Below are 20,000 nucleotides of genomic sequence, written 5' to 3'. Positions count from 1 at the left end.
AAAAATGCATATAAAAATATTAAACAAATTTTTAAGCAAAAACAGTAAAAATTAAACACTTTCTTAAAATGTTTTTAACTAAAGAAATATAATAAAATATATAATTGTTTAAATATTTATAAATATTTGCTGCATTTCATGAAACTATTAGGGGATGTGTGAAATATTAACTTCACCTCAAGAAAATATTTTTCAAATATAGGTCAAATGGGTTCAGCTATCAAAAACATCTGCTAATAGATGAATATATTATTAGCTGAAATAAAAAAATTTATTTCATAGTTTTAGTTACATTTTCAGTGTTTCTCTTGCAGACAGTTTAATGTCTGTTTAATGTTGCTGTTATGATAAATGTGGTATTGTACCACTGATCAGAGTCAGATAATGTGTACCTGATTCACGAAAAACATTGGTTTAAAACTATTCTCTCTCTTTCTCTATATTGAGGTATGAATGTGATGAAAGTCTGCAGTGTTGTAGTTCCTGAGAAGAACACACGGTGTCGCTGTTTCCCTTCCCTTCAGAGTTATTCTACACTCTTCATATGGATCAGAATAATCAGGTTATAGGTCTTTCTTTCCTGATGATTCTTCTGAGCAACATTAGATAATTTAACACAAATTATTAACAAGATTAAATTAAATGTGTGTTAAATAATTAAATGCATGATAATAAAAACAGCAAAAGAACACAAAGAAAAGGACCGGAGAATGAATTGCGGGATCATTTTAACTGAAAGGTAAATGCAAACACAAAAAGAGAAAAGCACATAAATGCATGGACTCGCAACACACACACACACACACACACACACACACACACACACACACACACTGTTTTTAATGTCCATATGATGAATTATTACACACATTATTCTATAGTTTTCTGCTTGTTTTCTTTCTGACGTAGGAAGTCGTTCCTGGTTCTGGGAACAATGTTGGTGAATGTTTCCGTGGAAAACAACAGACAGTTATTCTCGTGATCCTGCATCATTCCCAAGACATTTCTGACATGATGTCCTCCATGATATGAGATGATGATGGACTGGTTTCTGAGAGAAGATCGATCTCCAGGACTTCTTCTTCAGCTCTTCTTTACAGAAATCCTCCAGTTTGTCTCTCAGCTGATGAACAGATTCTCTCAGAAACAAGAGAGAAATGAAGGGATCATCATTTATGTCTGTAGATTCAGGAGGAGCTGAGAGAGACTGGAAACTCTACAGAAAACAAAATCATCAACTGGACTGGTCTCTCAGGAGTTCAGGACAGAAGTAGTTAATGAACAGTGCATATACATATATATATATATACACACACACTATATTGTCAAAAGTATTCTTTCACTCTTCTAAATAATCTGAATCAGGTTTTCAGTCCCTTCCACGGCGCTCACTCTCTCAGTGAGTCCCAGAGCTGAGCAACGAATCCAGTCGTGAAGACCACGTGAACTTCTCTGGAGTGATGAATCACGTTCTCCGTCTGGCAGTCTGATGGACGAGTCTGGGTTCTGCAGGAGAACCGTTCTTGTCTGAACGCATTGTGCCAAGTGTGGAGTTTGGTGGAGGTGCTTCTCAGGAGCTGGGCTTTGCTTCTTACTTCCATTGAAAGCATCTCTGAATGCTTCAGCATACAAAGACATTCTGGACAATTCCACGCTCCCAGCTTTGTGAGAACAGTTTGGAGCCGACCCCTTCCTCTTCCAGCACAAAGAAAGATCCATAAAGACATGGATGACAGAGTCTGGTGTGGATGGACTTGACTGACCTCCTGACCTCCACCCCACAGAACACCACTGGGACGAACTATAGCGAGACTGAGAGCCAGGTCTTCTCGTCCAACATCAGTGTTTGACCTCACAAAGGCTTCTGGAAGACACTCCTAAACCTCGTGGACAGCCTTCCCAGAAGAGCTGAAGCTGTTATAGCTGTAACAAGGTGGACGTCATACTGAACCCTATGGATCAGGAATGAGATGTCACTTAACTTCATATACGAGTCAAGACAGGTGAGTGAATACTTATAGCTAATATAGTGTATGTGTGTGTGTGTGTGTGTGTGTGTGTGTGTGTGTATAGTGTTTCCGTTGCAGAAAGATGTCATTAAAACATCAAAACATCACATATAATGTAATTAATCTCAATGTCCAGAGCTCGTTACTTGCTGGAGAAATGAAGTCTAGCTAAAGGGTGTAAGCACGTTATACGTGAACTTCCTGAGGAATAATTTGAAGGATAAAACATCTGCTAAGAACATAAATGAAATCTAACATCACATCATGAAGTCACTGTTCAAGGAGCTGTGTGTAGGACTGACCCCGAGCGCTTGAGCTACAAGTTGCTCTTTAATTTCTAAATATTGGAGAATATTGGATTTTTTTTTCACCTGGCCCGTCCCACTCTGACCTGACACACGCGCGGGTTGCCAGATTGAAGACACCCACTGGAACGAGCGTAATGACGATGGAAACCAGTGTGTGTGTGTGTGTGTGTGTGTGTGTGTGTGTGTGTGTGTGTGTGTGTGTTTCAGAGAGGTGTTCAGGGGCAGAGCTGAGAGCCGGTGTGTGTCACGGATGAAGATGAGGATGAAGATATCACTGCATGACCAGAAAAGAACAGACGCACTGACCTGATCCTCTCAGATATTTAGAGCAATGCTATATATGACAAAATTACTAGAAGTTATTTCTATCTTCTGCTGTAGCGTGTAATAATGTAAGTGTAATAATCCAGTGAGATCTGATCATCTCCAGTCTGTCTGGAACGACGTGAAGAAACAGAACATCCCAGGAGATGCTTCAAGAAAGCTATCCCAGTTCTTCTGGATCTGTTTGTTCTGTTTCTTCGTGTCATTCCAGATCGACTGACGATGTCCAAAAAACAAACGTATAACCGCTCCTTCCCAGATAACGGGAGAACAGAAGGTTCTCAGGATGTTCTAGAAAGGTTTTCCTCAACATTCTTCCAGTAGAAGCTTTAATACCGTTCTTAAAACTTTCACACTAAATGTTATTCACAGCATATATTGATTATATAACCTTTTAGTTGGACCATTCATGTAACATTTTGTAATAACACAAGACGGGTTTTAAAACCTTTACATTTTAAATGCACAGAGGATGTTTTCAGAACTTTTAGCACATCATTCTTAGAATGTATTTTTGCTCAATCTTGGTCTCTGCAGTGAGTTTGATCGGTGAACAAATGTGTTTCCTGCTCATTTTGACCCAAACGGTGATCCATATTGTATTTTCTCTCTAATGCGTTTAGCAAACATCCTGACTAACCCGTAAGTGACTCGTATTACTGTAACCTTTAAATAAGACTCTCCTGTACAGGAGTATTATAACACAATCATGACCCAGCATGCATCACGGTATCGGAATGTTCTGTCTCAGGAACAGGGCTGGGAATTTCTCTCCACATTCCTCCGGAGCACAGATCTCCTCCCACAAGATCTCACACGCTCAGATATCAAGTGATTAATAACTTCGGCAAACCATCACAGATTCCTGAGCGCCGCAGGAGTGCTGGGAAAAGCAGGAAGTGAGCGTTTGACGTGATGAGTCACTCTGACACACCCCTGATGATGACGATGATGAAGATGAGCGCTAGTAAACAGGCCTGATTCATCAGAGCTTCAATGACAGACGGATATCTGCTGAATGATTCATGCGTTCAGGGAGATCCTCTCCGGCTCACGGAGCTATCATCTACACAGACGTAAAGAACAATGTCAAAAGAATTATAATATCAGCAAATAAAAATATTTTACTCATTTATAACATTCATTTAAATCGTTTTAAAATTTAAACTAAATATATCAGTTTCATAATCCATTTATAATGCATTCATAATCCTATTAGTGTGTATGTGTGTGTGTGTATATATATATACTAGCTTGCTCTAAATAAATACATTTTTACCTTGCACAAAACCCAAAGCAAACAATTATTAAATCAGTCAATCAATATCCTTGGATTTGTAATATTTTCATAAAGAATGCAGTCTTTTACAGAAATGTTTTGCTCTCCGCTGTTATGAATGATCACAGCGGGAAGGGGCGTGGCCGTTCACTCTGCGCGTCTCTGATTGGTCGCGTCAAGCATTATTGCGGAGGGCTGTGGTTGGGCGGGGCCTGTGTGCATGTGGCTTGTACGAGCTGACAGCTGATTGGCTGAAACGACTAAGGAAATCGTATCCGCTAACTCTATTGGTTGTTTGCGGCGGTGGGCGGGATCTTTCGGCTGGGCTTAGTAACAAATGTAGACGCAGCAGCTGCGCTGCACAGAAGACCGAGCAATCGGCTTATAGCTGAGGACGGTGTAACGAGCTCAACGGGCTTTAAAAATTAAACTGATAAATAAATAATAGCATTCGTAATAAATATAAATGTACACTCGGGTCCTGTTGGCCTGCTAATATTGATACTTTGGCGCGTTTCTGTGCGGATCAACGGCCGTTATTGTAGCAGCGCGCGAGGCGGTGGATTTACCTGAGAAAAACCGAACCGAACACCGCGGATATTTCTCCGGAATATTACGTTTTTTACGGTGAGCGGGAGAACCGTCGGCCACACTCCGTCACCCGCTCGCTTCACAGATCACGGGGATGGAGCGGAACACCGAGGCGCGGAGTCACGGATCGCGGTCCCGGTGTGAGGAGCTCCTCCGCGGCGACGCGTCCATGAACGTCTCGATCAGCTCCACCACCGGGAGCCGCTTCGAGCTGTCCGTCCCGCTGGACGAGACCGTGGAGGGACTCAGCCGCAGACTGTCCGAGAAGCTCCGGGTTCCGCGGGAGCGACTGCTGCTGCTGCACCGAGACAAGTGAGTCCGTCCGGGATCCGCTCCCTCTTCCGAGTCGCGTCTGAATCCGTTCCTTTGAACGTCTTTGAGTGATTTACTTTAGAGCTGATGGAGAATGTTCAGTCCTTTGAGGCGTTTGGAGGAGAATGTTCAAGGTTTCTGCAGGTCTTTCAAGGGATTTAATTTGTTCCTCCACAAATAGGTTGTTAAAATCAGATCGGTCTTAAATTCATAAACATTGCATGCATGCATGCAAAAAATATTCCAGAGCAAATATCAGTAACTTGTGATGCAAAATGGTGATATGAAAGTCTTAAATTGTTACTAAGCCCTTTTCATAGGGAGTCAAAACTTCTTGTTTTTCTTTATATTAAATTTTGATGTATGTTTTGTGTATGTTATGTTTTTGTTTAAGCTTAAACTCGACTGTTGTGATCTTAAAGTTATCACAATAACTCATTATTTTTAAAAACATGTTCAGTTTCGGCTGTAAAGCAGCTTTACAGGTTCATCATCTTATAGTGTCTGTGCTGTTTAATCAATAATAATAATAATATAATTGAATATTAATTGCTGAAAGGAGCTTGCCAGAGATGCTCCTTAGATGTGTTTCAGCAATTCCTGTTACACTAAAGATTACTCCAGAAACAATATTGTGACGAATTTATGTTCATTAAAAGCAAAACGTACAGAACTGAAACCGTCTCACGAATGTCTTGACGTGTTTCTGTCGGTTCTGGAGAGGTGCATGATGGGAAACCTCAGCGGCTGTGTTCTGTCTGCAGGAGGTTAAACTCGGGGAAACTTCTGGATTATGGCGTGGTTGATGGAAGCAGACTGACGCTGGTGCCCACGGTTGAAGCCGGACTGATGGTAAAAACTCTTCCTTCTCACTAAACGCTTTGGCCGTGTTTAGGCTCTCGTGCATGCGTTGATGATGTTGATGTTGTTGTGTGTTTTGCAGTCGCAGTCGTGCCGCTCGGAGCAGTCGGTCCTGCAGGCGCTGGAGACTCTGTCAGACGCTCAGGTGAAGCTCTCTCTGCGGTCGCTCACTTCCTCTTCTACCTCATTCACAAGAACTCACACAATGACTATTCTAATGAGTGCGCCTTTCCCACCGGCAGGCGAATATAACCAGTGAAAGACGCCCACACTTGTGTACAAATACACACACGGGCTCATTCAGAATAAGCGCTGGGGGATTCTGGGTAAACAGAGCTTTTCATGAATGCTGGTATAAAGGATTTGCATGTAAGCAAAGCAAACAGCTGCTCTTTTGGCAACAAGCCCAATGGAATCAGTGTGCATGTGTGCTTCACCCACTGCTGGACAGATCATTAACCTACGTAAACTAAATTAGATAAGCAGAAACGTTGCTATTTTTGACTTTTAGCCACTGCATGTGGCTCCTACATCTGTGAAACCACATGTGTGTGTGTGTGTGTGTGTGTGTGTGCGCCTCATCAGCAGGTCTGTGCGTCATTTTGGCAATGCTGAGCTGTTTGATGTCAGTTGTGTGTGTGTGTGTGTGTGTGTGTGTGGTTAGACTGAAGAATGATAGATGATTTCCTAGAACAGACGCATGTCAGGCTCTTATTATAAGCGTCTCTGAATCTCATGAAACTCATCCAGCTCTTGTTTCTACTCGAAATCGAAGTCCTGTTGGTTAAACTTCATTTAGTCCGCTTTAGACTTTCCACTAGCTATAAGCAACTTTGTCACTACATGTCAATTAACTCTCATTGCTTTTCAACTCTGTGTCGACCGTTAGGTTCAGGGTTAGTAGAATAAGTTGATGTATACTAGTTGCAGTAAGTTCCTGACTGTCAGTAGAATATCCTGGTTTATCTGTGTTCGGTGTTTCGGTGCGTCGGAGAAGCTCTGTTATGGTGCTGTAGTTTAGTGAAGCGTCTCTGCTGTAAAGCACACTTTCAGATGTGGTTGGTGAAGCTGCAGGTATTTTTAGGCTGGAAATCCTCCTGTGAAGTGTGTTAGAGCAGCCTGCCGCTCCACCTGTGTGCGTCCAGACACCTTCTGTGTGTGTGTGTGTGTGTGTGTGTGTGTGTGTGTGTGTGTGTGTGTGGTGTTTAAGCTCGTTTCTCTCTCATATTCTCTGAATGAAGCGGCTCTCTCATTAAGAGCTTTAGACGTTGTAACTGGAAAAAAGTCGGCATTAAATGCATGCTCTTAATGCATGTCAGGTTTTATTGTGATATTTTGTTGTTTATTTTAAAAGGTTTAATTGTTTAATTACGGATTTATTTTTTACTTGTATGAAGGTTCAGTAGAAACACTGCAAAAGTGATTTTCTTATGCAGTATTTTTTTTTTTCAGCACAATATCTAAAACAACGCAAGAGATGCGTTTATTGGAGAAGCAAGATTTTAATGCTTAAAAATAAATGTAGCAAAATAAAGAAAATATTTGCCAACATGGTCATAAAAAAAGGCAGATATTAGTTTAAATTTTTTTAATTTTTCAGAGAAAAGGTACATTTTTTTGTTTCTCAAGTAAATGTATATTTGTTCGGGAAATCAAGACAGAAGTGCAGACCTTTCCCAATCGGATAAAATCAAGTGCTATTCCACCTTTCAGAGTTTTTTTTTTATTCTGGAATCATCACAATGGGACGGTGACTTGATTTGCAGCGTTAATATCTGCTCCGTTTGCTCCATCCTTGTAGTTTTCATCCAGGTCCTGTGGTAGTGTTTGTTCCTGTAAGGATCCTCCAGAGTTGTCTTGCTGTCGAGGGAATCTCTGGTTGATTGGAAATCATTCTCTCCTAATAGCTGTGTGCGGCGAGGGAGCGGATCAATAGCGCTTCAGACAGGAGATGCTCTCCTAGACACTTCAGCATTGATCTCCGGAGCTCGATGCTCATTAACCTCAGATGCAGATTGCGGCAGCTATCAGGAAGGATGAGGAATATATCGGTCTGTGGTTTGGTTGTTCTTACCGGCGTCTGATTGAATGTGCGTGATAAGAGCGGGACGTGTTTGTGGGTCGTGACTTCACAGCTCTGAGCGTGATCTCCAGCCTTTCATTAGCCGTCTGTCTTTATGATTGAAGTGCTCCGAGTCGTGACTCCTTCGTCCCCCTCGCATACACTGCAGGAGCGCTGCGTTTCTCTCGCTCTCGTCTGAGAATCTGACCGATCCTGCCGTCGATCCTCTTGAAAATAAAGGGCATGTGGTTCTGGGAAGGTCCTGGGGCCAGTTGTTCAGAAAGTGGATTACTTTTGTGCTGGTTTTTCAAAGCAAAAATGGATTAGATGACCCTGATCTGGATTAATAGTGCTCTACCGAGCCCCTAAAGGGACATGATGATGATGATGATGATGATGAGGGAAAAATGGTGTTGTTTTATTTTCTAGTTCCATTTAAATTCATAACTACTTCTGACTGCTCTGTCTCTGATGAATGTAGTTTACACTCAAATTTAATATAAAATATAAATATAAAAAAATTCATATAAAATCTAAAAATATAAATATAAAAAAATTTAATATAAAATTAAATATAATAATAAACTTTTAAATATTATTAAAAATGTATAAAATAAATTTTTGTTTGGTAATGACATCTACTTGGGAGTATATTATATAATATTAAATGTTTTGTATTTGTGATCCTGAAATCCACCCTTCGTGCTGGGATCAGAAAAATAATTATTTTGGGCCGAAAGCGTCTTGCTAAAACAACACACACCGAGGATTTAATCCAGATCCAAACCAGGATTGGATTTTGTGATCTAATCAGAATTCAGAACAACTCATTTTCAGGATTTAATTCAATCCAAGTCTCACTGGATTATTTTGAACGACTGCTCTCGGGAATCTTTCAGAAGCATGAAAGGATCTTTATGGAAAAGATCATTCTCCACAGTCAGAAAAATATGGATGGATAAGGTTAGGAAGTCAAAAATCACTTTTATTTTCAGGAGTGAAGTAAGCTGGTAACATTACTGAAGCAAAACAAGAAATTGTATTAATTAGTCATTGATTAGACTTTACTGATTTGTTGAAGTGTAAAAAGTAAGATATTTTATATATATATCTTATATCTCTAGTTATACTTTTTTCTAATACAAATATCTAAATATATCTTGCATTTAAGAATATTCACTTAAAACTTAGTTATTTTGCTGCTTCCTTATTTATATAGTTTTTTTTATTTAAAACAATATTTTTCCCCATATGATAAGATCTCCTAAAGAATGTTTAATGTTTAGTTTGAAGGGTTTTCTAGTTCGTTCAGCTCGTCGGTGCGATCAGAAGCAGGAAGGTCTTGTAATCTCCTGTGATCTTGAGTCTGTTTCTCGCTCTGCGTCTGCTGAGGTGTTCCGTGTTAGTTTCGTCGAGTCGCTCTGATGTACAGTAAACCGCTCTAAATCGGGCTCCTCACACGTCTGATTGACACGCTCACAGCTTCTTGTAATCAAGGGCTGGGTGTTTCCTCCTCGTTCGCTCAGTGTGCAGTCGGTCCTGATTCACGTCACGGTCCTCGCGTCTGAAGACTTTCTATATTCATCTATGAAGTATTGATAGTCAAACAAAAAGACATCTTCCTGTTTGTTTGTATTTATATATATATATATATATATATATATATATATATATATATATTATAAAAATAATATAATAAATAAATATATATATATATATATATATATATATATATATTATTTTTATTTTTTTTTTTATATATTATATATATATATATATTATATATATGCAATCAAATAATATATATGTAACAGATGCAATATTAGGTTTTAAGAATGTAAACGTGGAGATGAACATTATCTACTGTCTGCACGCTGTAGAAGTGTTGTTCATCATTAGTTCAAGGTGAAGCATGTAAAGGAACGAACGCACACTGTGAAGTTTTTCACCTTCAGTCGTCCGTCAGCTCAGAGCTGCTGTTTGTGACGCATCGGTTGTGCTGCACAGCCTTACAGAGCACCAGCCCACAATTTCTGAGAATGAGGCGTCCCTGACTGCTCTGCTGCTGCTCTTCACCCACACCGTGACTGATACGCAGACCCACTTCAGTTCAGGAGCCCAGCACACGACAAGTGACCTTTCCACCCGAGCAGGTCGTCTTCCTCGTGAAGGAGATCCAGGTGTGGTGCTCGTGGACTTCCTCCTCGTCTCCTCTTCAGCCCTTCTTCCTGTGGTTTGGACGATGCCTGTGAAACCTCAGCGCTCGGCGTTTCTGAATCAGAGTCTGGGGATGTTGGTTTCTCTGGTTAGGTTGTGTTCTTCAGATGCAATCGTGCGCTGATGTTTCCATCACTCTGTTTTTGTGTGCATTTTCAAGTATCACATCAGAAACGAGCTGTGCACATTTTTCAATAAAGAGTTTTGAGGTGGGATTTTTCACAGACTAAAGAGAAGCGAATGTGTATAGAATCAGCTTTCCCAGTTTCAGTCATGATCTCATTATTCCTGTTTAGATGCATTCAATATCAGGAGGCACTTCCTCAGTGTTTTTCTGTTTTTGTAATACAAATATCAAAGCTTTTTAAGATGCACTGACTTGATGCAATATGAAAAAATAAACATTTTTTTTCTAATATTATTATTTATAATAACTTTATCTGGCAACAACAGTCCTTCTTTAATATTTTTGACTTGTTTTTAGTTATAAATGCCTAATCATCCTCAGATCAAGATGCATAATGACTACAGGTTTTCTAAGAAAATGGATTCAGAAAAATAATCTTGTTTTTCTTTGAATATGTTTTGCCCACTTGCAGGTATTTAGGGGTTTTTTTAAGCATAAACTCTTTTTAATGCATTTCTTGATACTTCTTGTCTAATTTTAGTTCATTTTGTTTTTAAGAATCAAGAAGACACAAGTAAAAAAAAAAAAATATATATATATATATATATATATATATATATATATATATATATATATATATATATATATATATATATTTGCAGTAATGTTGACACCCGATTAAATGAAGTCAGTCGATGGCGTGCTGCTAAATGAAACGTGCAAGACTCATTAACGTCTGTCAATCATCTCGTGTTGTGTGCAGGTCAGTGACTTCCTGTCAGGACGCTCCCCGCTGACCCTTGCCCTTCGTGTAGGTGATCACATGATGTTTGTGCAGCTCCAGCTAGCGCCTCAGCCGTCTCTTTCCAGGGGTCCTGCAGGCCCCATCCAGACGCACACAGGGGCCGTCAGCAGTGAAGAGCCCTCAGACTTTAAGAGCCCTGCTGCCCCGCCCTCATCTCATGATTGCCACACCCACCGCAGTCAAAGCTCCGCCCCTGCTCCGCCCTGCATTCAAGTAAGACTGACTGTTTGACTCATCTTTTTCTTGTTTTTATTTGATTAAACTCAAAGATAGTGACACTAACTCCTGTCCTCGTCTCATGAGTGTAAAGCCAGTAAACCTAAAAAAGCTCTAACATCTCAAAAGATATGTCTATAATGAGTTCATCACTAAAGAAAGGAGCATTTAGAGACTTTACAAGTCAAATAATTCTGGTCAAAACAAACAAAGCAAATAAAGAGGCTTCATATTTTTGCAATAAAAGTCTTGAGATGAATAGAAGTGGTTCACTTTTGAGCAGCTTCAGTATTAAGGAGACAGTTATTGTAATGAACTAAAATGAACAAAAAAAAATATTTACTTGAAAGAAGATAAATGTTAGCTGAAGTCTTTTCACATATTAAAAAACTTTCATTTTATTTATTATTTCCTGTTCATTATTTTTATTGCTGTGGATTATCATAAGTAACTTTAAATTAAAAACATTTAAGTTTTTAAAAACAATGTTTGCTACTTAAAATAAAATAACCCTAAGTGTAACTATGGAAATAAAATCTGATTTAAAATATTAAGAAAAACAGGGTTTTCATGAATGAATGCTAATGAATTTCAGGCTGAAGGCAGCCCTCGGGGCCCCAGACAGCGCTGCAGCGGGGCCGTCATCGAGAGCCTGGTCAATCACGCGCCGGGAGTCTTCTCTGGAACCTTCTCAGGTAAAGCGTGGGTACATCAGGAGAATTTCAGCAGTCTGGAGCTGACGCTGACCTCTGACCTCTGCCCTCTGCCCTCCTCAGGTACTCTACACCCCACCCTTCAGGACAGCAGCGGGCGTCCTCGCCGGGACATCAGCACCATCCTGCAGATCCTCAACGACCTGCTGAGCGCCACACGACTCTACCAGAGATCTCCTCCGACGCTCACACACCTCCGCTGCCCTCCGACCTCACACACACACCCCCCCTCACCTACCTCACACACACACACACCTCCGACCTCACCTACCTCAGACCGGCCACAGCCACATGTACACCTGCGCAGGCCCTCCGGTGAGTGTGTGACTGTGTGTGTGTGACTGTGACTCTGTGTGACTGTGTGTGTGTGTGTGTGTGTGTGTGTGTGTGTGTGTGTGTGTGTGTGACTGTGTGTGTGTGACTGTGACTCTGTGTGACTGTGTGTGTGTGTGTGTGTGTGTGTGTGTGTGTGTGACTGTGTGTGTGTGTGTGTGTGTGTGTGTGTGTGTGTGACTGTGACTCTGTGTGACTGTGTGTGTGTGTGTGTGTGTGTGTGTGTGTGTGTGTGTGTGTGTGTGTGACTGTGTGTGTGTGACTGTGACTCTGTGTGACTGTGTGTGTGTGTGTGTGTGTGTGTTTTTGTGACCAATCAGGACGCAAATCTGTATAATGGCACAGGTACGACAAGGAGAACATGACTTTTCAGGACATTACCTCATTTTGAAAACAATTATAAACTTATAAATAGAGGTTTTTTTGCAGAATCTAAAACTGTGAGTAGTTTCCTGTAAGGTGTAGAACAATAACACACACAGTCTGTTCAGAATAAAACATTACACCTATGAAGAGTCCCCATAAAACACGGAAACACAACATGAGTGTGTGTGTGTGTGAGAGAGAGAGAGAGAGTGTGTGTGTGTGTGGAGGTATGAGTGAGTTATAAAAATAATGTTAATGGAGAGTCATCATACACACAAAACCCTGTGTCTCTGTCTGTCTGTCTGTCTGTCTGTCTGTCTGTGTGTGTGTGTGTGTGTGTGTGTGTGTGTGTGTGTGTGTGTGTGTGTGTGTGTGTGTGTGTGTGTGTGTGTGTTTCTCTTGCAGCAATAAAAATGATCTGCGGTGAGATTTCATTGAGTTGCTGCAGACAGATCTACATTCATACAGTCTTACACACACACACACACACACACACACACACACACACACGCACACGCGCGTGCAGGAAGAGGAAGTAATATTCTGACTCAGTTTTTTCTAACTTTACACACTTCTCATTCTCTGTGATTCATCGCCAGGCGTGTGTTTGGTCATTTGTGTCTGGATCTGAAACATTTAGCACACACACAGGATCTGATTGGACGAGCTGCTGTGAATAAATGACACACTCATTACACTGAAGAACTAGAAGAGTACTTATTAACGGTGTCATTAGTATTTTTAAAATTCTTAATATTAGTAGATATTATAATCAGGTCACAACAGGCAAGGCAAGTTTATTTCTATAAAACTTTTCATACACAAATGTAATTCAAAGTACTTTACATAAAAGGAAATGAAATAATTTAAATGTAAAGAGTTTATCAAATAAAAGAAAATACAGATTGTTTCCAAGCAGCTTCATGGAGATGAAGAGGAAAATTAATATTAAATTAATATTAATATTAATTAAGTTTATTTTGATAATGTATAAAAATATATATAAACACATAAATAAAAATTATTATAAATGCCAAAAATTACTAAAACTTTAATACAAATGTAATAAAAGCAATAATAGTGCTTCAGGAGTACTGAAATAATAGACTTAAAAACTATAGAGAATAAAACAAAAACATCTCAGTTCTATTGTTTCTCATCAGCTATGAATTAAACTTGATCATTTTGAAACACGCTGAAAACCGCTGAAGATGATATGATTCAGAGCAGTGCTGTCTTCTGATCTCAGTGTGATACGGTACGGCTCTGCTTGGGTTCTCCTGAGCTCTCAGAGGTCAGCCGCGGGGTCACGACCCCTTTAGTGAACATTAACCAGCCGCTGCTGACCTTACACACACACACACACACACACACACACACACATCTATCTCGACACAGTCTTTCCAGCACACTGCATGAATAATTTAGTTTAGATTAGGCACGTTCAGGCCCTCAGGGGCCTCTAGGAGCCCGAAGCACTGCATCCCTGTGTGTGTGTGTGTGTGTGTGTGTCTCTCTGCGTGTGTGTCTGTGCGTGTGTGTGTTTGTGTCTGTGCGTGTGTGTGTGTGTCTGTGTGTGTGTGTGTGTGTGTGTGTGTGTGTGTGTGTGTGTGTGTGTGTGTGTGTCTGTGTGTGTGTGTGTGTGTGTGTGTGTGTGTCTCTGTACGTGTGTGTTTGTCTCTGTGTGTGTGTGTGTGTGTGTGTGTGTGTGTGTGTGTGTGTGTGTGTGTGTGTGTGTGTGTGTGTGTGTGTGTGTGTGTGTGTGTGTGTGTGTGTGTGTGTGTGTCTCTGTGCGTGTGTGTGTGTCTCTGTGTGTGTGTGTGTGTGTGGAAACATGCTGATGAAGTGACTCACGGGTCAGCGGCTCGGAGGAAGTGCAGGTTAAAACAGGAAGCTCATCCTTCAGGCTTCTTTTTATGAGCTTCGAGAAAGTATTGAAGTATTTATTGTTTTTGTTCAATATAAGAAGAGTTTATTTGCAAAAAAATTGACTTATTTTTAAAATAGCATGTTTTTCTGACGTTGCTGTGTTTTGTGTTGAGTTTAATTGGAACACACAATGAAGTTACAATGAGTTACTGGTTTTTGCAAATAAACTTCATCTATAAACTAATTCTAAATAGTCATTATAAAATGCTCTATTTTCAAACTATATTTACTTAAAAGTTATATATATATAACTCTTTTATTTATTTAATATAATATATTTAATTTATTTATATAATATTTATATAAATATTCATTTATTTAAAAGACTACTTTAAGAAAATATTTATTTTACTTTTAAAAGCTATTTGTGTATTTTCTCACACATATAATAAACTAATATATATATAAAGTAATTGTATTTTAATTCAAATAAAAAATTTGTAAAGTTTTTATCATTTGATTTTAAAAAGTAGGTTTTTTTCTTGCTTTTTTAAGTTTTAAATTAAAAATCTATATATTTTATTTCATGTGTGTGTGGTTTTAGTTTTATTCAACTAATAATAGCCTCTGTTCTGAGTCAGTGTGTGTGTGTGTCTGTGTGTGTCTGTGTGTGTGTGTGTCTGTGTGTGTGTGTCTGTGTGTGTCTGTGTGTGTGTGTGTGTGTGTGTGTGTGTGTGTCTGTGTGTGTGTGTGTGTGTGTGTGTGTGTGTGTGTGTGTGTGTGTGTGTGTGTGTGTGTGTGTGTGTGTGTGTGTGTGTGTGTGTGTGTGTGTGTGTGTGTGTGTGTGTGTGTGTGTGTGTGTGTGTGTGTGTGTGTTGTGTGTCTGTGTGTGTGTGTGTGTGTGTGTGTGTGTGTGTGTGTGTGTGTGTGTGTGTGTGTGTGTGTGTGTGTGTGTGTGTGTGTGTGTGTGTGTGTGTGTGTGTGTGTGTGTCTGTGTGTGTGTGTGTGTGTGTGTGTGTGTGTGTGTGTGTGTGTGTGTGTGTGTGTGTGTGTGAGTGTGTGTCTGTGTGTGACTGTGACTCTGTGTGTCTGTGTGTGTGTGTGTGTGTGTGTGTGTGTGTGTTCTGACTCGTCTCTCTCTCTCTGTTTCAGGTGAGCGTCTGCGGCAGACGGAGAATAAGGCCATGCGCTGTAAGGTGGAGCAGCTCCAGCTCTTGCTGCAGCAGAGGCGTCTGCGGAGGAAGGCCCGGAGAGACTCTCGGGGCCCGTATCACTGGATCAGCCAGCGCCAGAGCCGCTCCAGAGACGGGCCCCTCCGCCTGGACTACCAGGAGCCCGTCTGGAAGCCCGACGGCCCCGCGGACATCAATCCTGAGTTTGTGGTGGTCTGACGGAGGCGGGGATGAAAGCGTGACTCCACATGGGCATTAACGGCCGACTGACCCGCCCGGGCCCTCAGGAGCCTCTTCGGGGCCCTCGCGCTCGGCTTGACTCTCAGTTCACTTCACGGACGTCACCAAATGCAGGATGTAGCTTTTTCACGTCAGGTGTTCAGCTCACCATGTTTCGTAGACTTGGTTTCCCTTCAGCATTATGAGATGATCGATGTGTTTCAGAGACTCAAAGAATCCAGGATTTGGGCAAATCTCATGAAAACGGCTCATATCTCACCCAGTATCGAAAAATATATGTTTTTCATATACAGAAAATGCAAAAATAGAACGTTTTAGAATGAATAAATACTATATCATTACTTGAGTCCTTTATCATTATTTTATTTCATATTCGTTCCAATTAATTAAATTGGATTTGGGTTTTCTGATTAGGTAAAAAAATAAAAAAGTGCACCTAACTAGCCCAAAACACACAAAAAACAGAGCTGTTTTTAAAAATAGCATTTATTAGTTATTTTAAATAAGGTATTAACTGTTATTTATTTAAAAATGAAGGCATTCAAAGTTAATACCAATTCAGGGTCATTTTTTTATGAGGTTTGTATCTTTTGCCTTTTTTTTTTTTTTGCATTTTAGTTTAAAAGAAAAAAATGATTTTATACAATTTTTTTTGTCTGCTAAAAATAGGCTTTACTTCTTTATGAAACACATATTTTGAAGTTTAGGATGGAGTATGAGCTGGAGGTGTTTCGTGAGGTTACCTGAATAAAGAGGGATGTCCTCGAGGAGAGTGAAGAAACTTCTGTTTCTCTTCTGGTCCAGAGTCAGTGTGAAAGAGGAAGTAGAGCTGCTTCTGTTCTGCACTGGACGGTCAGAAGAACTAGTTCAGTGGCCTTATCTTCTGAAGGAGTGTGTGTGTGTGTGTGTGTGTGTGTGTGTGTGTGTGTGTGTGTGTGTGTGTGTGTGTGAGTGTGTGTGAGTGTGTGTGAGTGTGTGTGTGTGTGTGTGTGTGTGTGTGTGTGTGTGTGTGTGTGTGTGTGTGTGTGTGTGTGTGTGTGTGTGTGTGTGTGTGTGTGTGTGTGTGTGTGTGCGCGTGCGTGCCTGCGTGAGTGTGTGTGTGTGTGTGTTCTCTGATGATCAGTCTGCTGAAGCTCCTCACGTCTGTCTGGTTTCATCTCCCTCATCTCCTTCATCTTCAGGTTGGTGTTGAAGTAGTTTCTCCTGGTCTCCTGCAGTCGTTCTTAAACCCGTCGTCTGGTTTCAGAAAAGCGTGTAGCACGTTCATACGACTCTTAATTTATAAACTGTGAAACATCCTGTGCTTCAGTTTCGTGTCACTTTCCTTTCTTCCTCATGTTTGTGTTTCTGTCGCAGTGTAAAGTATAGCGTTCAAAATGAAGATGCAATAACTTTGTGTGGCTTGTAATTCAGTTTGTAATTCTTTTTCAGAAATAAATTGGGGTTTAAAAAACGTCTGCTGTTTGTTAGTGTCTTTTAACACATTAATGGTTATTCAAATTAAATTTTAATGGACTGAAATGCATCAGTGCCAATGCATGTGAATGGGTGCCGTCAGAGTCTCTCCGGTCCATCAGTTCACTTCTGAAGAACGAAGCCTTGATCTGAACAGATTTCTCTCCTGATTCAGAACAGAACACTTTCACTGGAGAAGAGTTATTCTGGATTATGAACTCATATTAGAGTTAAAATCATCTTAATGCTGGATTAGTTTGATCTTCTGTCTTCTCCTGATGTTCACTGATGGACCGGAGCGCTGGGGATTATTCTGATGTTTTTAGCAGACTCTGGTTCTGACGGCACCCATTCACTTCCATTACTGAGACTAAAAACATACAGCAATCTTTAGATTTATTCCTTCAGCAAATGCTTTTATTCACAGTGACTTACAAAAGAGTGTCTGATGCGTCAGTCTGGTCTAGACGGCTGTGTGTGTGTGTGTGTGTGTGTGTGTGTGTGTGTGTGTGTGTGTGTGTGTGTGTGTGTGTGTGTGTGTGTGTGTGTGTGTGTGTGTGTGTGTGTGTGTGTGTGTGTGTGTGTGTGTGTGTGTGTGTGTGTGTGTCTGTGTGTGTGTCACAGGTGTGTTTGTCAGCCGTTGGTCTGATCTCGGCGGTTTCTCACTGTGTTTGTTTCTGAAGCAGGATCTGAAACAGAAAACGATGAGTCTGACATTTGGAAACACCACACACAAAAACAAGAGTCTCTTCAAACTACTCTTCAGTATCATTCATATACAGCTTCATATCTTTTGAATTAGATCTAGTCATTAAATAAAGTAAACAGTTCTTTTTTTCTAGTTCTGGTTTCAAGTGTTTGCTATGTTTATGTCATACTTCTGCTCAAACAAAAACAAGAAATGTTTCATTGGAGACTAGATGAAAAGTTGTTTTAGTTTTAGTTTTCTGCTTGAAAACACAGCGTAGATGAATCAAACAAACATGAGAGCCATGAAAGACTTTATTCATAAATGAAGCGCAAAATCAAGTTTAAAGGTGTTTCTCAGACAGTGAGGGAGTTTTTAAATCTTCTTTGTGAAGCTAAATATTATATTGCAGAAATAACATCATCATCATCATCATCATCATCATCATCATCATCCTGGGAGGAAGAAGGACTGAGTCTAAATACGTGAGTATTAAAGGACTGTTCTGTTAATTTGATCAGGACACATGTAGAGCTAAACCTCTGAATAAACTGAGCTGTGAGGAGTGTCTTAGTTTCTTGAATGATCACTAATTCAGATTCATAAAGTCAACTAGATTCAGAGATCTCTGAGATCATCGCTTGTCTCTGAAGCAGAGGAAGGATTTACAGAACAGATATTTAGAGGAATTGTGTGTGTGTGTGTGTGTGTGTGTCTGTCTGTGTGTGTGTGTGTGTGTGTGTGTGTCTCTCTGTGTGTGTGTGTGTGAGTGTGTGTGTGTGTGTGAGTGTCTCTGTGTGTGTGTGTGTGTGTGTGTGTGTGTCTCTGTGTGTGTGTGTGTGTGTGTGTGTGTGTGTGTGTGTGTGTGTGTGACTGATAGCAGGCTCATTGATTGAAGTGATGAAGGCAGTGAAGATGAGTGTTCTCCAGTAAGATCCTCTCTGTCGTTGGACACAGGTTTATTAGACGCTGATCCTCCTCTAACGATCAGATCTTTATCCCGCTCTCATCCCGTGAGTCTTTGACCTCCTCCTCGTCCGTCTGCAGGTCTGTGATCACTCTCTATTCATGCTTTCCAACAAAAAGAGGTTAGACTGGAGAGGATGTTTTAGTTTGAGTCTGGTGGAGGTTCTGCTGTTAATGAACGAGGAAGCTGCTGCTGGTCTTCAGAGGAAGTGAACGCTGCTGGCGTCACCAAACAGGAAATGACCGTGAGTGTGTGATCTCAGACAGGAAGCAGCGCAGGCCTCGCTCTTACCCAACGTCCTGTGAGCTGATAGAGAAGAGGAAGTGGGGAGGAAAGAGGAAGCAGCGTCCGTGTGACGCATCATATCCTGTCTATCTGACTGCCTGCTGGAGTCACGTGAGGGGTTTTCTCACACACACACACACACACACACACACACACACACACACACACACACACACACACACACACACACACACACACACACACACACACACACACACACACACACACACACACACACACACACACACACACACACACACACACACACACACACACACACACACACACACACACACACACACACACACACACACACACACACACACACACACACAGACACACACACACACACACACACACACACACACACACACACACACACACACACACACACACACACACACACACACACACACACACACACACACACACACACACACACACACACACACACACACACACACACACACACACACACACACACACACACACACACACACACACACACACACACACACACACACACACACACACACACACACACACACACACACACACACACACACACACACACACACACACACACACACACACACACACACACACACACACACACACACACACACACACACACACAGACACACACACACAGATACACACACACACACACACACACACACACACACACACACACACACAGACACACACACACACACACACACACACACATACACACACACACACACACACACACACACACACACACACACACACACACACACACACACACACATACACACA

At 40.9% G+C, this 20,000-nt stretch overlaps 2 protein-coding genes and 1 long non-coding RNA gene across 3 annotated transcripts in view; 2 read left to right on the top strand and 1 right to left on the bottom strand.

The window, feature by feature from the left end:
- Positions 1-20,000, bottom strand: part of clstn2a (calsyntenin 2a) — a 1,097,509-nt gene that overhangs the window by 503,467 nt on the left and 574,042 nt on the right. The gene's annotated exons all lie outside the window — the stretch shown is intronic.
- Positions 690-3,872, top strand: LOC122362177. Its single transcript, XR_006253069.1, has 3 exons — positions 690-739; positions 910-2,003; positions 2,525-3,872. It is a non-coding gene; the product is annotated as an uncharacterized LOC122362177 (long non-coding RNA).
- On the top strand, positions 4,305-17,098 carry LOC122362047 (midnolin-like). The gene is made up of 7 exons (XM_043263304.1): positions 4,305-4,823; positions 5,588-5,675; positions 5,767-5,829; positions 10,854-11,108; positions 11,707-11,806; positions 11,888-12,139; positions 15,545-17,098. The coding sequence occupies exons 1-7, from the start codon at positions 4,606-4,608 to the stop codon at positions 15,781-15,783; spliced, it is 1,215 nt and encodes a 404-aa protein (XP_043119239.1). The 5' UTR covers positions 4,305-4,605; the 3' UTR covers positions 15,784-17,098.

This window comes from Puntigrus tetrazona, chromosome 2, assembly GCF_018831695.1.
Source record: "Puntigrus tetrazona isolate hp1 chromosome 2, ASM1883169v1, whole genome shotgun sequence".
NCBI lineage: Eukaryota > Metazoa > Chordata > Actinopteri > Cypriniformes > Cyprinidae > Puntigrus > Puntigrus tetrazona.
The sequence above is the reverse complement of the archived record's forward strand: the minus strand, read 5'-3'. Positions and strand labels throughout refer to the sequence as shown.